This window comes from Procambarus clarkii, chromosome 22 (assembly GCF_040958095.1).
Source record: "Procambarus clarkii isolate CNS0578487 chromosome 22, FALCON_Pclarkii_2.0, whole genome shotgun sequence".
NCBI classification, from domain to species: Eukaryota; Metazoa; Arthropoda; class Malacostraca; order Decapoda; family Cambaridae; genus Procambarus; species Procambarus clarkii.
In genome coordinates, this window is record NC_091171.1 from 14,520,284 (window position 1) to 14,540,450 (window position 20,167).

General features: G+C 46.5%; 1 protein-coding gene across 12 annotated transcripts in view; it reads left to right on the forward strand.

Moving 5' to 3' along the window:
- Positions 1 to 20,167, forward strand: part of LOC123757546 (F-BAR domain only protein 2) — a 375,820-nt gene that overhangs the window by 248,606 nt on the left and 107,047 nt on the right. For all 12 annotated transcript variants that reach the window (XR_011229389.1, XR_011229388.1, XR_011229387.1 and 9 more), the window contains 3 exons: positions 1,894 to 1,970; positions 7,925 to 8,061; positions 15,219 to 15,299. Coding sequence is in view for 9 of the 12 variants with exons in the window: in XM_069329477.1 (XP_069185578.1) it covers positions 1,894 to 1,970; positions 7,925 to 8,061; positions 15,219 to 15,299 (295 nt within the window). In the remaining 3 variants the exon portion in view is untranslated. The remainder of the gene's footprint in view (positions 1 to 1,893; positions 1,971 to 7,924; positions 8,062 to 15,218; positions 15,300 to 20,167) is intronic.

Sequence of the window (20,167 nt, forward strand, 5' to 3'; positions counted from 1 at the left end):
CAAGCTGTCTTGAGTGTTGTTTCACCTCTGGCCTGCTCATGTGCCGCCTGAGCCATCTTTGTTGTTGGACTAGGTGCTCTCCTTTCTCTCCTCTCTTCGGTTCGTGGTAGCTCCTTCGGTTCGGGATTGTTTGACAAGGCTCTTTTCTTGTTGGCATTGGCCTGTGTAGGTTGGGTCAGGTAGCTTCATGCTCTCCTCTGGCACAGGGGTTTTTGCTCTTTTAGTCCTAGTGGTAGATTTGTTCATTTGCAGCTGTCTTCTTCTTTTCTGGTGAAGAATGAGACAGCAGTTTTCCGGAGGGGTCCTTGGGTGGTTGATTCTTGGTTGGTTCGGAGGGGGTGCATCATGTGTTGCCTGGTTGCGGGTCTTTGCCATTATTTGCGCGCCACCATCTCCGTTACTGGAGATGCTCTTTAGGTTGACCTGGTTTTCCTTCTTTCCTGTTCCAGGGCTCATTCATTGATGATTTTTTTTTTTTCTGATCAGGGAATGCATTTTAACAATATTGGAAGGAAACTAAGTTTGTTTTACTTTTTATTTCTTGTGCACTGGGCTGTTGTCAGCTATTAACACTTTCGCACTCTCGGCGCTCAAAAAAAAACAATACCCCAGATGCTTTCGGCACTTCTCGCGCCTACGCGGTAAGACCGAAAAAGTGTACACTCTTTTGACTGTCCTGACAATAATTGAAGGCGCACGTATTTAAATTTGGTATCACTGTGTTCGCAATGAAATTGTCTATAAGAGCATACCTATAAAATGCCGCCCAAGCATAAGGAGTATCAACACCAAATAAAAAACTATGCAGATCACTCGCCGAGAGCGCCAAACAGCAACAAAATGTTTCCACTCTCTTAATGGTTGCGAAGCCTACAGTTGTCCTACATCGCTAATTTTGGTATCATTGGAATCGCAATAAAATTCTCTACACGGACATATGCATATGAATGTTTAATATAGGTAATTGCCCACCCGCAAGAGAGTGTGAAGTGGAGAGTAGTTAGCCGCGAGCGCACTAGCGAAAACACAATCATGCTTGGAAAGTTTATACATTTATATGTTTCCTGACCCTTACTTTTCTATGTACGTATTTCTTTTTTATACCAATGTGTTCGCAATAAAATTTTCTATAAGATGAAATGTATAACATTTGTACAAAGCATGTGTAAGAGAAGCGCCAAATATAGAACCACGTCGCTCAGTATGCGTTCACGGCAGAAACGAACGCATTGTTTTCGTTCGTTTGATGTTTGTCATGTTTATACTTGTTGAAACATTTTATAATTTGTATGACAGTGATCGCAGTAAAATTCCCTACACAGACATATACATAACACATACAAATATTTCCCACGTGTTGGATATATCAACGGCTAAAGGGAACCCACTGCCACACGCTCGCCACACCCCCAAACATACTTTGTGTATTTTTTTTTTACTCATAGAAGTTTATGTGATATAATATTCATTCTGGTACCAAAAAAATCGCAAATAAAACGTATATAATCTGAGAGTATCCCCATCCATATCGGTTAAAAAATGGAATTTATAGAAATATTTTTTCGATGGACGAGAAAAGTAGGCTGTTATGCGAAATCGTAAGAAAAAACGGCGACGAGTTATCTCTAATATAAAGCGCGAAAATGTTAATAGTTGATAGCAGCCCAGAGGTTAATGAATTGATTACCCGAGTCCAAGATGTGATCATGTTGGGCACTTGTAGGCATCACAGGCATGTCTGGTTGGTTGATACACATGAGCTTTGCTTAGCAGTTATTGCTATGATAGATAGGCTCACTTTCAGTGTTAGGTTTTATAGTGATTACATATAATAAGGCTCCTTTTAAATATGATACTGAAGTATAGAGTTAAATGGTAATATTTCTTTTGCAGACTAGACGAACTTCAACAGACACGCAAGACTCATATTCCTCTATGAAACGCTCCAATAGCATCACGCAGCATCTAAGGTAGATATTCAGTAATTATCCAAGATAAGGGAGATAAAAGCTTATGCTTTTACTCTTCTTTCTGAGAAGTACTTTGACGGTGCCATGGGAGGAATTCTGGCTTGTTTTGTTAGCTCCTGGTCACTCAAATCTGTGGGCCTTTTGGGTTGTTTCTCTAAGCCTTCAGAGGAGTTGGTGAGTCCTTCCTCTCTTTTAGTCGGGCCTTACTGGTCAGGAATCTTCCTTGCAACTGCAAGGAAATCTATGCGACATGATTAGACTTGGGCAGGGTTGGAAGAACCTCATTCTTTTGTAGATGTCCAGGTTGTTTCTGGTATTGTAATGGGATTTTGTGGACCTGTGGTATATTTTCTATTTTTCAGGATTGAAGGAAGGGCTTCATTCCCTGTCCACCCTTCCATATGATCACTTTGGCTTAGGCTCACCTGGACATGTAGGCTGACTCATGAATAGTGTCCTTAGATCTCCAGGATGCCTATTGGCTCATCTCAGTTCATCCACAATTTAGAGACTGGTTAGGTTTTGTTGTGGCACATCAGATTTTCCACGTCAAAGTTCTGCCCTTCAGCTTGAATCTGTCTTCCTGTATATTTACCAGGTTAACGTGGGTGGTGGTCAGAGCCTGAACTTTGCCTGTACCATGTTTTCTCAAAGAAATGTTTAGCTCTGGGTGTTGTACTGGTAACTCTAGTTCTGCCCATTTTCCCGATACTGGATCCTTTGTTGGCTCTTGCTTAATTAGCTTACTTTTTGTTCTTTTTAGGGTTGGGTTCGACGGTGCCATTCTTTCCCATCACTCGATGTGTTCATGGACACCTTAGCTCTGCGCTCGGGCTTCATGACCACCACTCATCAGGCCATCCAAGGCCGGTCCACTGAGTGGGAAATAGATGGAAGCTAGATAAACCATTTGTAAGATTGTGGGGGCATACCCAATGCAGGAACCATATGGAGAACCAACCCTGAGAAACCAAGCAACACGAAGAGTCCATCCCCACAGGGAAAATGACTGAAGAGACGCCCATGGCACAGCGAAAGATTCCACTGAGGAGCAATTGGAATGAAGTTGAAAAACAGAGTCTTGGATGAAGAGGAACCTCCCAGAAGGGCACATTACAAAGAAACAACCTGCATTCTTGGCAGTGAACCTGAAACTAACAACCTTAAGGCAAACACTGGGCACAATACCACAACCCAATGCCAAGTTGTGAGAGAGCAGCCTGAGGGATGGGGAGGAAATTAATTCCAAAATAAATTCCGAAATTAACAAATTAATTCAGAAAATTCAGAAGAGGAAGGCGGCAAAATGAGCCAATAAAAGACAGACAGTCTCAAAACCGATGGCCTCAGCAGTGGTGAAACTGGCAGAACCAGTGGACTACAACAGTGTTCAGAACCTAATCTGACCCACTGTACCCATCCTATAGCAATGAGGAGGCACCTACACAACAGCTAAACAACTGCAAGGCCACCTGGGGCCAGTCCAACACCAAATAACATGCGTCTCCACACGTGCAACAGCACCACCAGAAGTGGAGCAGGGAAAAACGACTTGGAAAACAAACAAGTACTACTTAGGCCCCAACCCAGAATGGAATGCACTAGAACTTCTGCCAGGTCTCCAAAAATTTAACCTGGCAACTGGGAAAGAACAAGGACACTGGCCTGCAGTCACATGGCCTGGCTAAGAACTCGAACCAACCAGTTGCTGAGATAGGCCGAGATCATGAAGGAAGTAGCGAGGCCACACAGCCCAAGCCAGCAAGAGAACAACCAAGAAGCCTGATGCCTGCCCTAGAGGCCATCACAAAGAGGCAAGTTGCAAGCTCCCTGGAAAACCTCCGACTTTCTCAGAACCATGAGGGAGCAGGAACAGGCCAAGTCATGACTAAGAGGACAGGGACACCACCCCATAAACAACTGGCAATCCTAGGCAAACTCGAGTGAAAATCGACTAGTGACAGTCAGCACTAGTTGTGGAAAGTAGGACAAGAAACGGAATTCCCAACAGGACCCCCAAATCCCACAGGGCATTGAAATAGACCAGGAAAGACCATGCCTGAGACCAGCCATGACACAAAGCCTGTGAAGAGCAGAGGGGAGTATATCGGAACCTCTGACAACAAAGAGGACAAGATGGGGGAAAGGTCACAGGAAAACTAGGAATCGCCCCCAGAAAACTCCTGAAAGATAGAATGAGAAGGCTAAAAGTCGCTGACAACCCCCCACCGCATGCCCAAAGGGGTAAACCACAAAAGGGATAGATGGAAAAAAACAGTGGTAAAGAAGCCCCAGAAAATAGTCAAAAGAAGAGGAGCCAAGACCCGAGAGCCAAAATCCCAAACATACAAAGCTCCCGGGGAATGGGAAGAGCCATTTGATAATATGGGCTGCAACATGGACCGGGTAAGGAAAACACTCCAAGCACGCATGGAAGCTGTGAACTGCTGGGGCCGAAAGCAGGGAAAACCAAGACAGATGATCACCTGACGGACTCCCACATGAGTGTCCAAATGTGGAAGAGGTCCCACAAAAACAAACAAAAAAAGAAACCAATGGTCATCTGCAAGCCATGGAAAATTTAAACTGGCAACAATACCACAAGGCCAAAGCTACTCCAACCCCATAAGAGGGTGGACACAAGATAAAGTAGATAAAGATAGGGTAGATAAAGGCAGACTATTTAACACAAGGGGCACACACACTAAGGGACATAGATAGTAGTGGTAGAACAGAGTGGTAGACGGTTGGAACAAGTTAGGGGAGAAGGTGGTGGAGGCCAAGACCGTCAGTAGTTTCAAAGCGTTATATGACAGAGTGCTGGAAAGACGGGACACCACGAGCGTAGCTCTCATCCTGTAACTACACTTGTGTAATTACCTAAGTGTAATTACCTAAGATCCAAAGGCCATTCTGAAGGTGACTCAGCACGGAAATCCTCAAAACGCGAGGCTGGCGAGGTCAGCTTAGAGGAGGGCGAGCTGAGTGAAGACGAGTTGGAAAAGTAGAGGGAGCAGCTGATGAAAGAACTTGAAAATATTAACTAATGATATTATTGGCATGGAAATGTTTAGTTCAATCTTTGAAAAATGCTGTATGTTGAAGGTCTTGCAAAATGAAACCTTAACCCATTTGTGAAAAAGAACTTGTGATTATTGTTCAAAGAAAGCAGGTTAAAATAAAATTTGTTTCAATTGAGGAACATTGTGCACAGTCCATTCAATTAACAAAATGCTGTGTGTTTAGAAAATGCCATCATTTTTCTACACTGCTCAAAGCAGTCTTCACGCTGAAATCATTTGTTTGCAAGTTGATTTGGTACTAGTAAGCATAACATTCAAAGGCTTCACAACATACATTGCTACTCTGTAACATTTAATTTGTTAAATAGATGGAAATTGAGTGCCCAAATGAGCCATAGAGATGTTAGAAAGAATATTTTCAGTGTCAGAGTAGTAGACAAATGTAATGCATTAGGAAGTGATGTGGTGGAGGCTGACTCCATACACACTTTCAAGTGTAGATATGATAGAGCCCAATAGGCTCAGAAACCTGTACATTAGTTGATTGACAGTTGAGAGGTGGGACCAAAAAGCCAGAGCTCAACCCCCACAAGCACAACTAGGTAAGCACAATAGGCAGCAAAATCCAGGACTCGCAGAAGGAACCACAAAACCAACCTAGCCAAACTGAAGGTGAGAAGCAAGATTCCCCGGAACTGGACCCAGAAGTGAACCCAGGGAGGAGCAGCTGAGGTACCCCACTCAGAGCAGTCAAAGAAAAACAAAACTTCCCCAGATTGGAACAAAACCTCCCACAGAGGGAAGCAAATACCGAGAAACCTGAAAGGCACCCAGGAAGCAACTTTGAGCTCCTCCCAGACCCAGAAGCCCATCATGAAGGTCCTGTGGCTGAGCTGAACTCTGTGCCTCATGTCTAGAGAGGAACTCTGCCACCTACCCCACCAGAACAGAAGATAACAGATACCTAGTGGTATGTAACGCTCGACTGCATCCTGCATCGAAGTGGAAGGGACAATCCTCAGAGAAGGCTAAGCTACACCCCATGCAAACAGCAGCCCAGGCTCCAAAACCCAGAAACATCAGAGAGCTCAGAGCAAATAGGAAGAGGGACACAAGAAGGAACAACCGTGGACATCTTCAAGAGGAAACTAGATTGTTTCCTTCAAGGAGTGCCGGACCAACCGGGCTGTGGTGGGTATGTGGGCCTGCGGGCCGCTCCAATCAATAGCCTGGTTATGGTGGACCAAACTCTCACAAGTCAAGTCTGGCCCCGGGCCGGGCTTGGGGAATAGAAGAACTCCCAGAACCCCATCAACCAGGTATCAACCAGGTAAGGGGCCTGGCAAATGCAACACAGAGAAAGACAGAGCAGGAAAATGAATACTTGCTGCTCTAAGACCAAAACCTTGAAAAACAAGAGGCCAACTCCATAGCATTCACTCAAACACCAAGTCACAAACCCAAATGAGCAAATAAATCCTAAGCAGCTGCATGCTTGCTGCTTGTTAAGTACCATCACTTGAATCCATGCATTGTATGTCTTGTGGTGGAGGGTAACACCCAACCATCAGACAGTATTCAGAGACAGAAAAATGTCTAGTGATATATGTAGTAATGCTGATGGATGTCCCTCAACCTCGCACATACGTAGTGTGGGCTAGATGGGTTGATCTATCATCAATGATCAATGAGTCTGCCAGCTGCAGACTCGTTGGGGAGCTGCCAAGGCTTGATGGTGACTAACCAAGCAGGATACCCAGTCACTAAGAATGCTCTTTGGAAGAACCAACACCAAACGCATGCTGTAGAATAAAGATAGCTGCGGAGGGTATCAGTCTAGTTCCATATAAACAAGAGTGCATGCTTTAGTTTGCCCCATATGTAAACATACAGAATGCCCTCAACTGTAGAGTCTTGTAGAGGTGTCATGACTTATACTCAGGGCAAGGCCTTCTTCCCCGGTGGCCGAGCTTCTCAAGTGTGAACTCTGTTAGTGCAGGGGCAACCCCTAAACTAACACTTGGGAAACATTTTCCCTAAACATGTGCAGATTGCAGTGTAGATTAAACTGAGTTCACATAAGAAGTGAGGCTTGTAAACACACACTCGTGAGCAAATATGAAAGGTTATGAATAATGCACAAGCAAATAAGCAAGATTCTTTGAAATAAGCAAGCATTCTTTGAAATCAGTGATGCATAAAATCCATAATTTTGTATGTTGTGTGGAATTTTTGGGAGTCCCAAAGAAATGGGACTCACTATGGCAGGTCACTGGGATGAATGGCCGAGGCTGCATCAGAGACAGGACTGAGCGGATACCGCTTTTAGGTCAGGATGCTACCTTTTGGCAGCTCTATGTAAAACAGGGTGCTTCATATCCAGTTTCGAGTAAACCAATTAATTTTGAGTGAATCTTTTGCAGTGTCAGTTGGCTGTTTCAGTGCTTTCTTTTCATAAATCATGCAGTTGTCTGCATTGTCTCGTCCACTTTCTGGTTGCTTTCCCAATGAGGATGATTAAAAAAAGTCTCCATGCACTCTGTGCCTCTGTGAAGGGGGGAGGAAACCAGGTTATAGCTGTGGTCCAAAATAGGCCAACAGGACATCAATGACTGATGTGATTGAGTAATGGGGAGCTATCTTAGTGATACAGCTTCAAGAAATATTTAAGGGTTTCCTCCAGAAATACTGCACAGTATTGTTTAACCCTGGTAATGCATTCTTTGAAATTAGTGATGGTCCATAATTTTGTATGTTGTGTGGAATTTTTGGGATGTGCCATTTTCAATGATCCTACAGTATTTTGCAAAAAATATTGTAGGAATTTTAATTTTTGGAGAATAATATCATAGCCTATCATGAAATGGTCTCAGTGATATATACATATTTTAACATATAATGAATGGCAATTTTGTTTGTGCCCTCAAACAGCAACAAGACAAGCTCAGCTGACCTGCTGGGCCTAAACCTTAATTTTGGGACCAATGACAGCAGCCCACAAGGTTTATTGGGGAACAGTGTAGCATCTGACTTGCCCAACAATCGACCAATATCTCCAGTATGTAAAGGTAATTTCATTTTTTTGTTTACTGAATGTTTAGGGAGGGCGTAATTTTGTTATATTTCTCCTTATCCACTTAAGGCACATTGCATCTTTAAAATTTTGTTTATAATAATATTCCATTTGACCACTTCTGTCGCAGGTATAGCCATATATATTAACCCTTGGTAGGTCCTTGATATATATAAACTAATCATAAACTTTGTTGGCCTATGCATTAACCCAGCATTGATCCCAGGGAATGGGGAGATGTTTGCATTACCGAATTGTTGGCTATGTTGACATAGATTTATTTAATTTCATTATAATATCTACTCAATTTAACAACCTATGTGTGGCTATATCCTACTTCCTATATCAGTATGGTCACTAAATCCAAAGTTGTTAAATGTACTATTTCTAGTAATATTTGGGCCCCCAAAATACATTCTTTATGAACATTATATAACTTCTATCCACCTCAACTAGCACTCGTCTCTCCCTTCTACCCATCCACCCACTACTATTCGTCCCTCCCTCTTACCCACCTATACATGTTCCTAATATAGGAACTTTCATTTTCCTTCGCACCCACACACTGACAATCATCCCTCCCCACACACAATTGCAGAGAAAGACTTACATTCCTACAGTCACTGCAGGGAAATACTTGTACATTCCCCATGCCCTCTCGGGTTAGTTCTACAGCAGCTTGTATTCACCTAGTTGTGCTAGCTAGGGGGTGAGCTTCGGCTCTTTGGTTCCGCGTCTTTGTGAGATGCTTCTTCCGTGACTTGGTTCTGCCTCCTGGTTTGGCCCTGCTTCCTTTGCATTTAGGTCATCTTCTCCCTGTTGGTAGTGTTCCGAGGCTCCGGTGTCTTCCAGGCTGGCAGACTTTCCTTATTCTCACTTGGGTTTTGCATGACCTTTGCCTGTTCTGCACTGTTACGTGGTGAGAATTTTGGGTGTTCGGGGAAGGGGAGTTTCTTCAGTGCCCCTCCTTGTTGACCAGTTTCTCCTGTTTTCTTGGGTCATGGGTCTTGTGCGACTCTGTGCTCAGGTCCCCTATTTTCATGGCGGCACCTGTGGCAGGTTCCCTTCAGGCCAGCTGCTTTGGGTTCCATCACACATTCTTGGGCCTCCTGGAGCTTTCTTCATTTGGCTCCTGGGGACCTTGTGGGCACTTGGTGAGAGGGGCCACAAGGCCCCACAAGGCCCCCTAAAGGCCACTTGTTGGCCTTTAGTGTGGCAGCTTTAGCTGTGCCTCCTGAGCTCTTTGTCCCTGTGTCCCAGATTCAGGTCATTGCCTGCCTTGTGTTTTGGTGAGTAGTGTTGACCTGGTCAACATCGGTGTTGCACTTTGCAACTACCTCCCTGTTTAATGGCTTATGCTTGTTGGCCATTTTTGCCTTTGTGTATTCTCAGGGCTTGGTGGTCATTGGGAGGGTGCTGGGCCTTCAGCTGCTGTGAGTTGAGGTAGGCCTTCTGTTGGTTTGGATTCAGGGTTATTTGTACTCACTTCACCTGGTGCATTTCTGGTAGGTCAGCATCATGCTTGCCATGCTCGGTAGATGTCAGCTGCTCGTGGTTCCTCTGGCCCATCCGTGGCTCACCCTTTTTTCTGGGGAGAGATCCTACGGCTCTCCGGAGCTTATCTAGGCTGATATGGAACTATTAGACTTTGACATCAGTCAGTACTCACCTAATTGTGCTTGCGGGGGTTGAGCTTTGGCTCTTTGGTCCCGTATGTGTGAATGGTTCTTAGGCCTACCAGGGACCATGAGCCAGAACTTGGCCCCCCTCAGAGAGGCACAAGGAACAATGGCCTATAGAATTGTACATGTGATCCTGCTTCCGGTTCTGAAGTGTCTAAGGGCTTCAGGATCGGGTCAGTGTTTAGAAGGTTCTGAGACTCGAGCAGTTTCGGGGGTTGCCCCTTCTAGGGGTGGGGGAGGGCGACGGTGGCATTCGAGTCGGTTCCTCCAGCTGTGGCAACGGGTTCTGACCAGTGGGCTTCCTTCCTTCCTGCCTTTCTGGCTGCCCCAGTTTTTTCTTGTGAGGCCGGGGCTTTAGAGGATTACTTGATCCCGGGTCCTGGTATGGAGGTTGCCAGGGTTGGGGAAGGGCTGACTTGGGGTCCTTGGGCCCCTTTGAACCCCGCCTTGTGCCCCTTTGAACCCTGCCTTGGGCCCCTTTGAACCCCACCTTGGGCCCCTTTGAAACCTAGCGGTAGGAAAACGCTAGGTTTTCCTACCCTCTGAGCAGGGCTTACTGTTACGTAGAGTAGGGTTTTCTTTTCCTTCCTCTCTGCGTAGGAGTTGGATTTGGTGTCGGCTCCACCCCGGGTTCGGATCCGCGTCCCTTCAGGTCCGTTGGTGATGCCAAAGTCTGATAGTTGCATATCAGCCTAGATAAGCTCCAGGAAGCCTCCAGGTTTCACCCAGAAAATGATGTTTATGGCACCTCATTTAGTGAACTGTTTAGGCCATACTGGTATTTCACATTTTGCTGGGCGGTTGGTCGGTACCTTCCCCTTCGGGAGGTTCCTCCTGATGGGCCTTCTCTTCTTGCCACCATTGGCATTTTCGTGCATTGGGGTTACCGATTACTCTTAGACTTTTCAGGCTGCCTCTGTATAATCTTCTTTCTGATTCCCCTCTTTGTTCTGTGTCCGTCTTATTCTCGTGGCAGTCATTTGGGTGTTCTCCCTGAACTTGTGGAGCATGTAATTTGTCTTGTCCCTATCCTCCTGGGGGGTTCTTATTGTTTTTATTTCTTGGGGTGGCTGGTTTACCATTTTTGGGTTTTATTTTGCCCTTCTCATGTTTTGCATTGTTGGTTCATTGTGCTTCATTTCATGTTTTGGTCTAACTCAGGCTGTGTTGGCTTATTTTTAGCTCTGGTGTAGTATCCCCATTGCCAGGGTGTCTTCTTTGGTTTACCCTTCAGGTTCTGGAAATCTCTGTGGATTCAATGGTCGTGTGAATATTCCCCAAACCTGCTCTCGTTTTATGCAAGTTTGAGGGTTGCTTGTTGTCCGTGCTACTCAACAAAGATTATTCGTTCCGTCTCCACCCAGCTGCCTGTTGGGTTATCTTGAGTTGATTTTTGGGCTTAGCGTCCCTGTTGTCCAATCCTCGACCAGGCCTCAACCAGGGGGAGGGTTGTTGACACCTTAGACCCTGAGGCCTTTGGGGTTTGCTCTTACCATGTGACTCTTCATTCTGACCTTCCTGATGAAGTTAGGGCTTACCAGGCAGTGATGGCTCTGTGTGTTTGTTTTGCTAGGTTTCAGTAGTCTAGGTTATGTGCTCTTTTGGATTCCCCAGAGCTGCCCAGTTTGGTGTTTATGGAACCAGAATTGGCATTGTTGGTGAACACCACTTTGGCTCAGTTCGCACCTCCTCTTCCCTCCCTTTGGGCATGTTTCACCCTACTTCTGATCTTCAATCCCCTGCTTCGGGCCCCAAAGTGTCTGAGGGTTGCCGGTTCAGGGCAGGGTTCAGCTCAGGATGTGACTGGGTCAACTCCGGGGGTTTTCCCCCTTATGAATTGGGCTTGGAGGCAGTAAAGTTGGCTAGTCCTGCCTAGGCATCAGGGTTATCCTTTCTGCCATTCCCTTATCCTTTGAAACCACTCCTTTGGATTCCACTTTTGTATCCTGGGGTGGTGGGTGTTGACACTGGCCCCTCAAGTGTGGTTTCTGTGGCTTTAGGGAGAGTCTGATAAGGGCCCATAGGCCCTTTCAACTCTTAAGTGGTTCCTGGTTCCCTCCAAGGAGGATCTACTTTTGCAGGGGGAGGGTTTTCATATCTGACATCACTGTATGGTATGATTTGAGTACAGCTTCCTGTAGGGTTTAGTTCCATGTACTTTTGGGCCCCATAGGGACCATCCTTCCAAAGCTTTCATTCCTCTCTTGTCACTCTTTTGGTGGCTCAAGAGGCTCTATTTACGTACCTCCCGTGAAACCTGGATTACACCTCTTTGATGGACCCTTCCTCATTTGAGTTTGGGTCATTCCCCTTTTGGATGTGTTTTGAGGTTTTGGAGTCTTCCTGGCTGGAAGACAATCCTTTGTTCTCGCTTTGGTGATTGGAGCGGGTTTTGTTGTACCTGCACACTTGACTAGCATGAAGTGTTGACTGTGTTGCAAGTGTTTCTGGGGGCCTTCCTTTTCACCCCTCAATAATTGCCTGTTTGCTCCCACTTGTTTGCTCGAAATGTGGATCTCGTGCAGCTCCAAATCCAGGTTCTTTTGTTGGTGGTGCCTGTGTTGAATGGCCTTTGTGCTCCTTTGCATTTGGTTTCCATCAGGCAGTTTCTGGGCCTTCCTTGAGCTTCATACTGACTGGCTTTTCAGGATTCGATTCCCTGGTGCCTTCCTCTGCATTTGCTCGATGTCTTCATGGACACTAAGGCTCTGGGATGTGAACTTTGTGAACGGCACTCTCCAAGCCAGCCCGGGTCATTGGTCTCATCTTCACTGAGCTCAAAATATGGTTTGGGAATGTTCAGATTCCTCTGGGCTCCATGCTCCAACCCTATTTACACTGTTTCCCTGTGGTTCATTGTTCCAACTAGGGGAGGTTCACTTCAGTCTCTTGCCCTTTGGAGATGGATGCTTCGAATAGCTCTTCTGCTGGATTCACGGAGTTTGGCTTTCTGCACTGTTCGCTTCCAGTTAGTATCCAACGTTCTAGCGAACAGTCTGCCCCATTTCCAAAGAGCGGATCATCAATGCTGCTTTCTTCTTGTGGTTATGCGATTTGTACAAGCAAAACGAAATGACATCCTCAACTTGATGTGGCTTTCTTTGCATTGGCATGGAATTGGTGCCTGTCTGTATGCGATTATGTGCCTCGATCACAAGACCCTTGCGATGGATGTCTTTTGGCTGGACTAGTTGAGACTGGTTGAGTTCTTATACCTCTTCTTCCCGGTCCTGCTGTTGCTCCAGGTCCTTGCCAGGATAGCATCCTACCAGGGTAAAGTTGTCCTTTTTGCTTCATGGTGCCAAGTCAGCCTTGGTTTGAAGTAATGAAGTAATGAACTAATGTAGTACAATAGTAGAATTTATGAAGTACAGTAATGTATTTCGCTGGTTCGACCTTCTTCTCGGCTCTTCTTGGCAGGTTATTGATGCGCATTTATCACCATCTTTGTGGTTAGCAGGTGACTTCTTTGATGGTGTCCCACCTCCCTTTCTCTTTTGGGTGACAGTGGTTTCCGAGTGTGTGGTGCTCTTCTTTCTTTCTGAGCACCTTTATCTCCTGCCTGATATTCTGCATGATCACTTTGGCCCAGGTTCACATACTATTGTAGGCGTTGGCTTGGATGGTATCCCTGGACTTAAAGGATGCATACTGGCATGTCCCTATTCATCTGCGGTTCAAGGACTGTTTAAGCTTTGTCATGTGGCTTCTTACTGCTTTAGGGTTTTTCCTATTGGCTTCAGCCTGGACCCCATGTGTTTACCAGGTTAGCGAGGATTGTTGTGGCCCAACTGCATTTGTTAGAGGTTCGTGTGTTGGCCTTCCTTGTCGACTGACTGATGTGAGCCCCCAGTTGGTCTGCATGTCAGCTGGCCAAGGATCTGGTTCTATCCCAGTTTGCCGAATTGAAGTTTGTGATGAACTGGTTAAGTCCCAGTTAGTGCTGACCCATTTTAGGACACTGTACCCAAGGTGCCGTGCTTGCTCTGGTACTTTTCCTCATTCTCATATCAGACATAAACGAGGATACAAACTATATTACTGTATCATCCTTTGCTGATGACATTAGAATTTTCATGACAGTAGACATCATAGAGGATGCAGGAAACCTCTAATCTGATGTTAATCAAGTCTTTCAGTGAGTCACAGAATATAAAATGAAGTTTAATGAGGATATATTCTAATTACTTCATTATTGAAAAAATTCAAACGCCAAAGCCGAAATCACATATGATGCACAGTCAACCCACACTGTTGAAAGAAAAAGCAATGTAAAAGATTTAGGAATAATCATGTTGGAAGACCTTTTAAAGAACACCACAAGTTGATTTCACAACTGCAAACAAAAAATGACAGGTTGGATAACAAGAATATTCCAAACAAGAGATGCCTTACTAGTGATAATTTTTAAGGCATTAGTGCTTTCTAGAGTGGAATATTGTTGTACGCTAATAGCTCTATTCAAAGCTAGAGAAATTGCTGATCTGGAGAGCATGCAAAGATCATTTACCACTAGAATCCACTCAATAAAGCATCTAAATTAATGGGATCACACAAAAATTTAAAATCTGCATTCCCTAAAGCGCAGGTGGGAGAGATTCATAATAGTTTACACTTTTAAAATATTAGAAAGACTAGTTCCAAATTTGAACACACGAGACCAGAAGGCATGGCAGGATGTACAAAATAGCCCTATTGAAGAACAAAGGTGCAATAGGGAAGCTGAGATAAATCTCAGCATTAAAGACCCAAGACTTTTCAACACTTTCCCTACACCTACGAGGCATAACTAGCCATTCTCTGTGTGTTCATTATTGAACTCGACAGGCACCTTGAAAGGATATCTGATCAACAAGGCTGTAACTCATATGTCAGGCTGTAAGCAGCCGCATCAGACAACCTGGTAGATAAAACCAGCATCCAGGAGTCCTAGTCCTGGTTCGGGACATAGATGGGGGACATTGATCCCTGAAATCTTCGACAGGAGTACAGATCTTCGATAGAGTACAGGTTTTGTAAAATTTGTAAACTGATGTAATCATTAATTTGCAATTTGCTTAGTGCTAGACAATTTAGTTCCAATAGATTCCACTGTAATACATTACATTGGACTGGGGGTTTCCATTTTAATACTATCACTCTTGGTTATAAAATAACCATCTGTGATAATTGTTAGATATTTGTCACCGTTATCTGTGAGGCAGCTGCACCATTTCATGTATTAAAGTGTACATGTGCTCAAGAAAATTCTAATTGACAGCCAGAATAATCTTTACAGTTATCCAGCAAATGTTTGTTATTTTATCAGTAATATTGATGGCAGAAGTAAAGAAAACAGTCAGCATTGTAAATTGTGTAGAGAACTTTTCAAAATGGCACTTGATGTGATTGGAATTGATTGATTGATCTACTGTACTTAAAGATCTTGAACTTAACTCAGGACATTAAACAGACAAAAAATAATTTTTAGGTGTGTCATCCCCTGCACCATCGGTAACATCAATCACTTCTCCCGTGCTGGCTCCCCCTCCTCGAGCTGATAGATATGCTGGTGAGTATTGGATGATTTGTTCGTGTAGCTTAATAAAAAACCAGCGTTGAATGTAATGAAATGCCATTTTCTGGGTGAGTCCCAGAGGCTCCCTGGAGCTATCCAGGCTGAATGGATATGTATAACTTGCTGGCATTAAAGTGCTTGGAGTTCTTGCCTACCGGGGACCACGAGCCAGAACCTGGCCCCCTCAGAGAGGCACGAGGAGCAATGGCCTATAGAAACCCTCCTGTGGTTGGGAGCATTTTATTTCTGCTATCGACCGAGATAGGCACCCAGAAAGGTAGGCGCCCCAAAACAAACCCCTATTCTGGTGAAAATATTGCTACCAAAGCTGAATGAGTGGACTGAACTCCCCAAATAAAATGATCAAACTAGCATGACATCATCACGTCGCTGCGCCACTGTCTGCACAACCCCTCCCGGAGGGAAGGGGGAGCCCCCAGACCCTCCGCGCCAGCAATCCAACCGGCAGTTCTTAGGCTGGATGTCAAAATACATGAAAAACACTGCTGACCGGAGGGAGGGAGGGATGCCGGGGAGCCTCCGGGACACTCCCATAAAATGGCATTTCATTACATTCAACGCTGGTTTTCTGGGGGGAGCCCCGTCGGCTTCCCGGAGCTACCTCACCATAGATAAGGAAAGGAGGGAAGGATCCGGGAGGCAGATGCCACGTGCCCGAACAAAAAAACAAGACCACAGACGAAACTAAAGGACCCCTGCAGACGACCCGGGAGACCCGAACCCCAAATCAGGAAGGAGGGAAGAAAGGGAACCGGGGCAAACCAAAATGCATCCACAGCCCCAGAGGCCAAGACACCCAGAGAACAGCGAAGAGCCGCAACCGAACAACAAGGAAGCACCCCTGGCATGGACAACCAAGCAGCAACCAAGGACCCCTCCAGAAAGCAGCAGACCCAAACATCACCCGAAAAGAAGGAGACTGCAACAAACGAACAACTTACCACAAGGACCAAACAAGGCAGAAAAAACACGGGCGCCAGAAGAGACCTGAAACTCCCTGACCTGACCCCAAGAGGTCGATGCTAACAGAAGAAGGAGACCTGAAAAATAAAACAAAAACACACCAGAACCAAAGGGATCACAACAAACTGAGAAGAAAGAAAATAGACCATCTAGGCCAACGACCAGGACCGCACCGGAAAAGCAAGAGCACTGGAGGTGAAACAACGCCCAAGACAGCAAGCGGAACGGAGCAGAAGGAACAGCAACACCGAACGCAAGCTGAAGCACCTCCGCCAGTGCCACTCAAGACGCGACGATAGTACACCGCACCAGACGACGGTCCCGGAACAACCTCGAAGGGAAAGACAAGACAACCCTATCAGAGACCGAAGAACCCTTCGCAGAGATAGGAAAACTAGAAAGGCCGCGAGGAAAACTACACACTGCCGCTGAGATGAAGCACGCAGGTGGAAGAACAACAACGAAGCCACCAGGGCCCACACAAGCGACGAGAAACTCGAGACGCGAAGACTAGAGGGGAAGAATGAACCAGCCTCGTTCAGGGCTGGAGCTTCTTGAGGTGATCTTGAGATGATTTCGGGGCTTAGTGTCCCTGCGGCCTGGTCCTCGACCAGGCCTCCACCACCAGGAAGCAGCCCGTAGCAGCTGTCTAACTCCCAGGTACCTATTTACTGCTAGATAACAAGGGTCTAAGGGTGAAAGAAACATTTTTCCCATTTGTCTCCGCCTCCACCGGGGATCGAACCTGGAACCTCAGACTACGAATCTTAATCGCTGCCCACCCAGCTGTCAGGCGCCTTAAGCGCACCTACACCACGAAAAGAGGCGGAGAAACAGGAAGACCCTCTGAATTGGAAAACGAGCAAAGTAGTGCCCCCAACCAAGGCTGGCAAAAACCAGAAGGAACGGCCGCCAGGGAACCAGGACCCCAATCCCGGCGAGCCGAAAAGGACCCAACCCGGGCGAGCAGACATGCCCCGTCCGGGAGGGAAACTCTTCCCCCCCCCCTCCCCAGACCCTGAAGGACCAACAAAGCCAAACACCAAAGAGCCAAGGCTCAGGCAGAGGCCAATGAGGAAAATGAGCACCACAAACTGAAGCGCGAGATGCGAAGTGAAAAACAGCCACCCACAACCCCAAAAAAGCAGCGCAACCAGCTCCATCAGGGAAGAACGACGCACGCGTCTCTGAGGTATACATAAGGAGAACTACGCAGGATGTGTACCACAGAAAACAAAAACGTATGTTCCGGAAAAGGAACAAAGAAAAGCCGTAGCCAGGACCGGAATCCAAGCTACCCCTGTCCCACGAAAAGGAACCAGTAGGGCAGGAGCGGTTAATACTTGATTGATACCTGCTTGATGGGGTTGTGGGAGTTCTTCTACTCCCCAAGCCTGGCCCGAGGCCAACCTTGACTTGTGAGAGTTTGGTCCACTAGGCTGTTGCTTGGAGTGGCCCGCAGGCCCACATACCCACCACAGCCCGGTTGGTCTGGCACGTTTTTTAAAAAAGTCTAGTTTTCTCTTGAAGATGTCCACGGTTGTTCCGGCAATATTTCTTATAGTCGCTGGGAGGACGTTGAACAACTACGGACCTCTGATGTTTATATACTTTTCTCTGATTGTGCCTAAGGCACCCCTGCTTTTCACTGGTTCTATTCTGCATTTTCTTCCATATCGTTCACTCCAGTATGTTGTTATTTTACTGGGTAGATTTGGGACCTTACCCTTCAGTATTTTCTATGTGTATATTATTTGGTGGACAGTTTCTCTGGTGGTTCCTTGTCGGAACCACGGGGATTGGCCGGTCGTCGCCAACTTGTTTCGTGGGCTCTGCCGGACGTATGGACTCCAGGACATGGACATCCTCGCGTCGGCGTGGTCTCGGTGTCTACCATTCTATGTGGCACCCTTCTCCGTCTGCGAGGCATTCGCGGTGGATGCCTTTCGGCAGGACTATTCGAGGTGGAGTTACCTGTACCTCGAGGGAGAGTAGTCCTCGTGGCCCCTTGTGGCTGGCCCAGCTTTGTTTTCAGACGCTGCTTGATCGGTGTCCGAACCCGTGGCGTTTCCAGCGGCTCCGCCTTTTTCGGCAGGTCGGATCGATCCCATACGTGGCTGGTTCGGCCTTCTCCTCAGCTCTTCGTGTCCGGTCTTTTGACGCGGGTATATCACCATTTATATGTTGATCAGGTGGCTTTGTTAATAGTGTCCCACCTGCGAGCTTCGTTTCGGCGAGAGTATAGAGTTTCCTGGCGATTCTATTTGCCATTTTCTTGCTCTTCATAGGTTGTCTTTTCTTTCGCATCAGGTTGTCTTGTCTTTTCTTGGTTTTCTAGACCGTTCTTTGATTATTCTTACTGTCGCTTCGTATTGTGCAATGCTGGCAGAGCCGCTCCAGCTGGCGTTTGGGGTGGACGTCACATCCCCCTGTTCCATACACTTTCTCGTGCTTTGTTTCACCTCCAGCCTGCTCATGCGCCGCCTGAGCCATCCTGATCCTTGGTCAGGGTGCTCTTTTAACTTTTCTCCCCTCGGTTTGTGGTAGCCCCTTCAGTTCATGATTGTTTTTCAAAGGTACTATTTTGTTGGCATTGGCCTCTGGGGAGTCGGGTTGGGTCGGGGAGCTTTCGGCTTTCCTCTGGCGCAGGGGGTTTCTGTTTTTTTGGTACTGGTGGTAGTTTTGTACGGTTGCAGCCTTCTATGCTTTTTCTGGCGAAGGCCGACACGGCTGCTTTCCTGAGAAGGGTTTTTGATGCTTGGTTGGTTCGGCCGGGGATGCGTCATGTGTTGTTCGGTTGCAGCGTTTCACCGTTACCTGCATGCCGTGGCTGGGGATGTGCTTTGGGTTGATCTGTTTTCCCTCGTTCCCTGTTCCCGGGCTCGGGTCTCCCAGGTCGACCTCGGGATTAAATCTAGCTAGCCTGTGGTCTATCCTCGTGCCCTTGCCATTCGGACGTTTGCAGCTTCTGCTGCCGTGTTTGGTAACATGCCTTGGGCTCATTTCGGGCACAGGGATTTGGAGGTCGTACAGATTCCTGGCCACCCGTTATTTTTGTGAGCATGTCTGCTTCTGGATGTTCTTGGCTTGCTTTCGGTCGCAGGTTGCAGCCTGTTGTCTCAACTTCATGTTGCAGAGTTTGTGGCGACCGCCTCCCGGGTCAGCCCTTTCTTTTCCTCCTCCTTGGGTATGAGGCTCCAGGGAGCCATAGGGGCTCCCCACAGGAAACCAGCGTTGAATGTAATGAAACGCCATCTTCTGGGTGAGCCCCGGAGGCTCCCTGGCAACCCTCCCTCCCATCGGTCGGCGTTTTTTTCGTGTTTGTTGAAGCTTAGCTTTCGAACAGGAGTGCTTTGCAGCCAGCGCGGTGAGGTCCAAGGGACCCCCTCCCGCTCTCGGGGAGGGGGAAGGCTGCGTGGACGAACGGCGCAGCAGTTGTGTGTTACGTTTGCTTGTTTGCTTGTTTCCTAGGGATTGTAGTGAATTCTATCTCTGTTCGGTTTTTGTTGTTAGTTTCTTACAGTGTGGGGTTTGTTTTGTTACGCCTACCTTTCTGGGTGCCTAGTCTCGGTCGATGGCAGATAAGGAAAAACCCAATCACAGGGGGACGTTTCCAGGGCCTGAAACCTTGAAACTCTCTGAACTCCCTGAAACCTCTCTGAAGGGACCAGGTTCTGGCGCTGGTCTCTGGTAGGTCTGAACTCCATAGCTAATGTCCCGGTCTAATATAATATTAAATTAGCCAGATAAGCTCCAGGGAGCCTCTTGGGCTCACCCAGAAAATGCGTTTCATTATATTCAACGTTGTTTTTTTTGCACAAGGCAGATATTGATATAAATCCATAGCTTCACATTAGGAGTTAATGACTTTCAAACAT